Source organism: Octopus bimaculoides, chromosome 8 (genome assembly GCF_001194135.2).
Source record: "Octopus bimaculoides isolate UCB-OBI-ISO-001 chromosome 8, ASM119413v2, whole genome shotgun sequence".
Classification (NCBI taxonomy): domain Eukaryota; kingdom Metazoa; phylum Mollusca; class Cephalopoda; order Octopoda; family Octopodidae; genus Octopus; species Octopus bimaculoides.
In genome coordinates this window covers 1,136,342-1,145,055 of record NC_068988.1, presented here as the reverse complement: position 1 = coordinate 1,145,055, position 8,714 = coordinate 1,136,342, and the positions used below count along the sequence as shown (strand labels likewise).

Genomic DNA, 8,714 nt, shown 5'->3' with positions numbered 1-8,714 from the left:
ATATATGAGAGAGAGAAAGAGATCTTGACTGATGACATCTTTCTACCTAAACATGTGTGAAGGTTTTTGTTTCAATGTAATCTATTTACTGTTTATTAGAGTGTGACATTTTGTATGAATTACATATAATTATATTCTGATGTCTAATTGTGTGTTATCTTCTTCGTGTCTGTCTATTTAGGCGATGAACATGAACCTGTGATATTTTCAATAAACAATAACCTTTTTGTGAGTGTGAAAATTGTACAGTGTAAGTATATAAGTAGTTTTATGATTTGTAGTTTGAGAGTGGATGTTTGGTATCAGAGGTCAACCAAGAAGGGAGCCTCTAGGTCAGCTGTTCTCAACAACTCCCTGCATCAGTTGTTAGTTGCCTAGACATTGCATCCTTTAAAACCTCCATGCTTCCGGAAATTCACCAACACTACACCTGATGTCCCCACCCCCCTCCATACGCATGCACACACGTCTATCATGACTCATATGCACCCTTGATGAATTGTAGTGTACGCAAGCATTGTACACAGTAATTTCATTATTATTATTATTATTATTATTGTAAATTGTAAGAACAAAATCTTGTATGAACCCCCAACGGTCATATGGTCTCTAGTTGAGAACCACTGGGTTATAACATTTAATAATTTCTTAGTAAATGAAATGAGATTATTCTGTTATGTTTCAGCCCTAAGGCTGTGGCCATGCCCCGGCATGGCCACAGGTTGTTTATAATTAACAATTTTCTAATTACCATCCACCTATATTCCTTTATTAATTATTGTCTAAAATACAAAGACTCTGTTTAAAGAATCTTGACGTTTCCATTTCCTTTTTCAGTGGACTGTTGTGTAAATCGGACCTGCTGGGCTTTCACTACTAAAGGCATGTGTACAGTGGGGCAAGATGAGATAGTTATTGTACTGGAATGCTTTCAGGATGAAAAAATGATTCCAAAAGATATATTTTGGCATTTTCATACTGTTTATGAAGAGGCTTATAAAGGTAAGCCATTATCAGGTTGTTGATTTTTAGTTTGTTTTGTTTTGTTTTTAATTTCAATGTTACTTTTGAGGTTGGTGCCATGTAAAAAGCACCCAGTCCACCCTCTGTAAAGTGGTTGGTGTTAGGAAGGGCATCCAGCTGTAGAGACCGTTCCAAAACGGATAATTGGAACCTGGTGCAGTTCTTTGGCTTGCCAGCTCCTGTCAAACTGTCCAACCCATGCCAGCATGGAAAACAGGTCTATGATGATGAGGATGATGATGTTACTTTGTTTCTTTGTCTCTCGAAATGTCTACTTTGTAAACATCATCTTTGATATTAATATTACTGTTATCACCAGTGTTGAAATTTCTTTTTATCACCCTTCTCCTCCACTTCCGCCTCCTCCTCCTCCGCCTCCTCCGCCTCCTCCTCCTGTATTTATGACAAAATATCTAACCAACAACTAATTTTCACTTAGAACTATCGATACTTTTGTATTATCCTCATCTTTTGATGTCCATTGTCCGTGCTGGCATAAAAGTCGTGTTTATGGTGACCAGCAAGAATCAAAATGGTGACATGTTTATTGTCAATAGATTTCCAATAACAAAACAACACAACATTGTTTGGTCATATTCATACTTGAATCTGCTGGAATGTATTCAGAATTAATATCCTCTGTTGTTGTTTTGATTCTCACGGTTCACTATGTTTGGAATGATTTATTATTGATTGGTAGATATTGGTACAGATCAGCAAATCATTTGTTTTTCTGATTTGTATAAACAAGAGCCAAAAACCCTTGTTAGATTCATTAACCCAGGGTAGCTTTGGTAATCCCAAAATCCCCTTGTTTCAGTGAATCCAGTGTGTCTTTGAACCCGCATTTGTCTGGAAGTTTTTTGTTTTCCAGAGACAAAATACAATATTGATTGACATTTCCAAGTTTGAATCAACTAAAATTTTTTAAAGAATGGAAATTCATTCCATCAAAAGGGAGAATTCTCATGATTGACGGTTATGGAATGTTGCTTTAGTTTTAAACCCTTTGATCCCTGTGAAGCATCAGCCATTCATGACTTTTTCCCCAACTGTTCTTAACTCTGGACTGTGTTTTCTGCTTCCCTCCAGTTGGATCCCTGCTTTTTCTACTCTATTTCAGCATCCCACCTCCAGTTAGTTTTAGGGGGTTCTCAATTCCACCTCCCTTTTATGGGTTCCAGGTCAGGGCCTGCCGTATCATAGGTTTCCCCCAGAAAAAAAAAACCTTCCTTTTGTGGCTCTTGTTGGTTTTTAATTATCATCAATGCTTTTATAACTTTGCCGTTTTTTTTTTCTTTCTAGTTAGGGGTGTTCCCCTTTTGCAAACCCCTTTTTTTCTTCTCAGGAGAAGGACTGGCTCATATCAGTCTGGCCTTTCTCTATCCTTTGACTTGTCCAGCATTGGACACCCTACCAAGAGCTTGTATTTCATTGGCTTAGTTCTCAGGGTCCATGAGGTAGACAAGCCTCTGCACTGGAACAAGGACCTTGTGGTGGATTAGTGAATCTGTGTTATTATCTGACTAGATGACTAGCTATTAGATTTTCATTGTAATTATTTGACTGTTTGCGTTAAATGTGTTCTACCTGTCTGTCTCTCTCTATATTTCAGGTAATCCTGTATCAGATATGGGTCACACAATATTCAACCAGAGTTTCCTGGGGAGCCGAGATCATGGTGGCTTCCTCTATATCAGACCAACCTTCCAGTGCCTACAGAAAATAACTTTACCTAGTCCTCCTTATCTTTTCGGTATTCTTCTTCAGACTTGGGAAGCACCTTGGGCAAAAGTCTTCCCGATTCGATTACTTTTGAGGCTTGGTGCTGAATATAGATGTAAGTCCGCGAAGAAAACTATTCGAATGTTTATTATTTTTGTGAAAACAGAAAGTGAAGTTTACAATAATAATGTAAATTGTTTAGCGCTTTAGCATTTAAACCAAATATTCTCCCTGTTTTAAGTTCAAACCAATCAGGTCAGGCCTCTCACACCTACCCTACAATGTCATTCAAAAAATAAAATATCACAGCATTGAAATCTCAAAGCTATAAGATAATGCATAACTAATTCAAAACAATGGGAATAAATAAGTTATGTTTGACAGAGAAATCTGAATGTTAAAGGTTGAAATGAAATCTTGATGAATTAGATATTTGTGTAAAGGCTATTTTCTCCTGTCTCTGAAAGAAGCTATAGAGAAATTGAACTGGTTGAATAGTTTGATGTTCTCAACTTGTATAAATTGTTTACATTGTGGTAGGTAAATTGTGAGGGCAATGGTTTTAGGACAATGGTTGGTGTGATAACACATTCATTACAACACTGGAAAAGCTTCAAATCTTTCTATAAACATCAACTTTTACAGCAGTGCTTGGAAGGAACATATGTAGCGTGTGATCGTTGCATTGACCATGACAGAGAAAGTTGTCATGGCGATAACTGCTCAGAGGCCTACGCAAAGTTGCAGAAAGTGTATGGAGAGGGGTATATGAGACGCACGCAAGTGTACGAGTGGGTTAGACATTTCTAAGATGGCCGTAAAAATGTTGATATTGACGAACATTCTGGGCGACTCACAACCAGCAGAATTGAAAAAAACATTGCAAATGTGCATGCAGCTGTGAGGGGAAATTGTCGAATCCCCATCCATGACTTATCAGAGGTTGTGCAGATTAGTTACGGTTCAGTTCCGTCCATTATCGCTGAAGATTTGGGTATGAGACGCATGACTGCCAAGTTTGTGCCAAAACTGCTTTCAGCTGACCAAAAACACACTCGGGTTTCAGTTGCACAAGATCTCCTTGTTTGTGTGGAGAACGATGAAAACTTTTTGAAAACTTTCTGTAGGCCTTTGAGCAGGTATTGCCAAGCTTTTGGCCAGATTTGATGCAGATTCTCTGCTCAACTTTCTCTGTCATGATGAATGCGACATACATTCCTTCCAAGCACTACTGTAAACAGTGGAAGTGACCTTGAACACAGCAGTGTTCAAGGTCAATCTGTGCCAAGCAGCTTCACTCTGTGTGCTTTAGCTTTGTTACTATAGCAACACTCCGGATACTTATTGATCACGTATGTATGAACTCTCCTGTCATTAAACACTGGATGAGATTTCCATAATTTCTTGCTGAACAGCCACACACATGATTTGTTTAGAATGATAAAATGTTTGTGTTCACCTCAGCTTAGTCCCTCCATCAAATCTCTATTGCTTGTAGAGGTGCACAAGTTGGCATTAGGAAGGACATCCAGCCATAGAAACCATTCCCAAACAGACAATGGAACCTAGTGCAACTCTCAGACTTTCCAGTTCCTGTCAAACCATCCAACCCATACCAGCATGGAAACTGGACGTTAAATGATGATGACGTATATTAAAAATGTTGTTTTTTAGGTGAAGGCCTAATTTACAAATAATAATTAAAGAAATCGTGAAGTATATTTGCCACCTAAATGTGGCTGACCCTTAAGGGTTGATGCTACCGTAGCAAATACTGATAAGGGCACAGATAGTGTATCAATAGCCAGCTGGAGGAGATGTCTTCCTGGGGTTACAAGCTACAGTAGCATCGACCCTTAAGGGTCAGCCACATTTAGGTGGCAAATATACTTCACAATGTCGTGCAGCTCCCGTTTATACCTTGCTCAGAGATTTATTATTAATTAAAGAAATCTTATAATTAATAACTACTAAATTATTACAAATTCATTATGACCTGCATATTTCATAATTACTATTGTCTAGTTTTTAAAACAGGAGAGTGCTTTGGTGAAAACCTCAATGTGTGTTATCTTTTTGTTTTTGTTTTAATTTATATATATTTTTTATTGAAATCCTCGTTAACCTTTCTCTTTGATTTGCAGATTACCCCTGTCCCTTAATCAGTGTCCGGAATAGGAAGCCAGTGTTTTGTGAAATTGGTCATACAATAATGAATCTCTTGGCTGACTTCCGCAACTACCAGTATATGTTACCTCAGATTAAAGGGGTTACAATACACATGGAAGATAAAAGGACTGTTATTAACTTTCCTCGAAATCGATATGATGACGTAAGAGCTGTTTACTTTAATAATGTGTCTTTTTCTTTCTCTCACTTCTTGGTCTTACATCCACCTGTGGCTGTATAAATATAATAATGGGTCCACTACCTAAGCAGGCCAACCCCTTTTGACCTTAAGTGTATTAGTGGGCTCCATACCTAAATAGGCCAACCTCTTTTGACCCTGTTACTGTTTCCAATATTTCACAGGTGATAGAAACAATTGTAACTTCCAACCTCCTTCCTCAACTTAAATATTTTTCCTCAGTTTCCAAATTAGAAGTGTAAATGTGGCTGTGTTGTCAAGGAGTTTGCTTCCCAACCACATAGTTTTGGGCTCAATCCCACTGCATTGCAGCTTGAGCAAGTATCTTCTACTACAGCTCCAGGTCAACTGAAATCTTAGGAGCTGACTTGGTTAATGAAAACTGAAGGAAGCTCATCATGTATGCATGAACATCTCCTTGTCTTGACCTCGTGTGATAGTCATAAACGAGCATCACCCTCATACAAGCGGTGTTGTTTCCAGCCTTCTGTGAGAATATGTCTAATGATGGGGAAATATCACCTTACTTGGAAACAAGAAGGGCAGCCAAGTGTAAAAACCTGCCTCAGTGAATCCTAACTGACCCACGAAAGCATTAAAATAACAATAACGATGATTCTGTTTTTTAAAATTTAAACAAACAGCCAGATTTATGACATATTAAATAGAAAATATGAATTAGTGTTATAATTTATCCCTGATAATTGATTATCGTTAATAATCAGTAATGTGTCTTTAAGAGGGGAATTGTTTCCTTGCTATTCATATTGACGATTTATTGATGTATTTATAGTTAATGAAAGTGGTAATGAACAGTAACGAGCATGTGATGGCGTTGGCAGCTAACTTCAGTGCAGAGGCCGACTCACATCTTGTATGTATTCAAAACGACGATGGAAATTACCAAACTCAAGCCATCAACATTCAGAACAAACCGAGGAAAGGTGAGTTATTTACATTCAAGAATCAATTCGTGTCTTTCCAAAATTTTTTTTTTATTCAGTTTGAAAATAATTATGTCATTAAATCTTTTATTTTTTAATTTGTTTTTATTGTGTGAATTTATTTTTGATTTGTATAGTTAATTAGCATTAATTTTTCAACAAATATAATAATTAATAAAATAATATTAATATTAAAATATTTACAGTGTGAAATTTCATAAAAATGATGTGAATGCTGGGACACCAATTTCAAAGTTCACAGCCAATTGTTTCAGTTTGCTGCTTATTGCATCAAACACCATTCAGAAAACTGCTAAGTCATTGTTTTTGACACACATCAATGCAACTCCATACACTGGTTTATCTTGGTTAACATAAACATTGTGGTACTCCTTTGGTTACGACGACGAGTGTTCCAGTTGATCCGATCGATGGAACAGCCTGCTCGTGAAATTAAAGTGTAAGTGGCTGAGCACTCGACAGACACGTGTGCCCTTAACGTAGTTCTTGGGGATATTCAGCATAACACAGTGTGACAAGGATGGCCCCTTTGAAACACAAGTATAACAGAAACAGGAAGAAAGAGTGAGAGATAGTTGTGGTGAAAGAGTACAGCAGGGTTTGCCACCACCTCCTGCTGGAGCTTCATGGAGCTTTAGGTGTTTTCGCTCAATAAACACTCACAATGCCCAGTCTGGGAATCGAAACCGCAATCCTATGACCACAAGTCCACTGCCCTAACCACTGGGCCATTGCACCTCCTCTAACATAAACATAACACACACATATTTTTAATACACAGTGACTCAGAAGTTGATGGTTTCATGTAAGGCACTTGTATGCACCTTACACGAGTCACTTAATAACTACTATTAATTAAAGGTAATTAAATAGATATTCATCGGGTTCCAGTTATTATGTTTGTTCTACCAAACTCACACACACACACTAGCTTTTGTTTTACGTGTGTTTCACTGACAAGGTGCTGGTCATCCCAGGGCTGCTCTCAATCAAAGTCTGAACTTTTCAACACCTGACCCTAAGCCACCCCTGTCAATTCCATTCCTCCTCTCAGTTGAGAGATCTTTGTCTTGCAAGTTACTTGGTGACCTCACTGGTGCTGGTGCCACATGAAAAGCACCCAGTCCACACTCTGTAAAATGACTGGTGTTAGGAAGGGCATCCAGCCAAAGCAGACAGCAGATGTTGGTGCAAACTTTTGACTTGTCAGCATGGGAGATGAATGTTAAATGATAATGATGACAAATGATTTTAGTATAACGAGTTGGGTGTTTTTTATAATTCATGCAAATATTTAAATTTACTGATCAACATTATTTGTTCAATTAGAGAAATTGGAATGTAAAATTTTAAAATATCAGGGGAGGTAATTGCTATGAGGACGTCTGTTCTGTATTTAAATTAATTTTTTTTTCTTTTTGTTTTAATGATTTAGTTAGTTAATTAAGTTATCACTCAAACAGCAGAAGATTTCAGCTGGCGATTCTGAAACTGAAGGTAAACAAATGAGATAGAATACAAGCTTTGAAATAAGAAGAGATGTCTTGCTCCCCCTCAGTTGTCTCCTAGATAGTTTTCAAATCCTTATCTAGATATTAATGTTTCATTTAAGTATTAGTGTTATATTTAACTATTTTTCATTTAAATATTGGTTGTTATATTTAGATATCATTTTATTGTATCTCAAGAGGGTCATCATGCCAATAATAAACACATGCACTGGTTCATTTTCACTTCTTTCTTATTATTCACCTGTCGGTTAGCTTTTTAATTAATTAATTGATTGTCTGATTAATCTATCAATCAGTTTATCCTTTCATTGCTATTCGCAGTCTCTTCAATGACGTGTTCTCTTGAGATACAACAAAATCTGTTTCAGTTCATGGGTTCACATCAAAATTGCATATTTCTGTGATATAGCCATGAAGCACTCTTGTGCTGACGTAACCAGTTGTTGCTAACTCCACATGGAGGTAGATACAAATTGTCTTGCAATTTGTGCTTAGAATTTAGGCATCACATCTTAAACTAGTTTTGGCAATATGTTTCTATGTCTATTTCTCAACTCCCAAATTTGAAGTATTGTTCAGAAAACTGTTTCCTTAATCCCGATTTAGGAAAAGTCCTGCAAGAATTATGGACTCCATCTCTCTAATTTAGATTAAGTCATTTAATTGTAGCAAAAACTACCTCCTGGTTCCCTCTTAAACTCTATAAACATAATTGAATCTTTGGTGTCATCTTATGAAATGCTGTTTCTATCTAAAAAGCAAAATGTATCATTGTTTTCAACTGTCTTTCATCCCCCCCCCCATCATTCACAATCAAGTTTTCTTTTTTTTACTTGTTTTACCTGGTCTTCACTCTGCTTAACCCTTCACGCTTCACTTGCCATTTCTATAGGTCAACCTGCCACCACCGTGTCTTTCGGTGCCCCTTTGGTGAAGTTCATTCTGCCACCAGCATTCACACCAGACTCTTGCTATCTTCTCCATGCTTGTCTCACATGTCTGTGAGTCAGATACTAATTCCACAATTCTGGGAGCACCTGCAAAACTCATCAGCACTGCATACCACGAGTCTAATTAATTAAAAACAATATTTATAATTACTAATATTTCCATAACACTATA

General features: G+C 37.2%; 1 protein-coding gene across 1 annotated transcript in view; it reads left to right on the top strand.

Annotated features, from left to right (window-relative positions):
• The window catches only part of LOC106872539 (uncharacterized), a 122,894-nt gene that overhangs the window by 104,081 nt on the left and 10,099 nt on the right, over positions 1–8,714 (top strand). Inside the window, exons 10-14 of the mRNA XM_052969890.1 lie at positions 182–250; positions 838–1,002; positions 2,639–2,863; positions 4,893–5,080; positions 5,910–6,060. Of these exons, the coding sequence (XP_052825850.1) occupies positions 182–250; positions 838–1,002; positions 2,639–2,863; positions 4,893–5,080; positions 5,910–6,060 (798 nt within the window). The remainder of the gene's footprint in view (positions 1–181; positions 251–837; positions 1,003–2,638; positions 2,864–4,892; positions 5,081–5,909; positions 6,061–8,714) is intronic.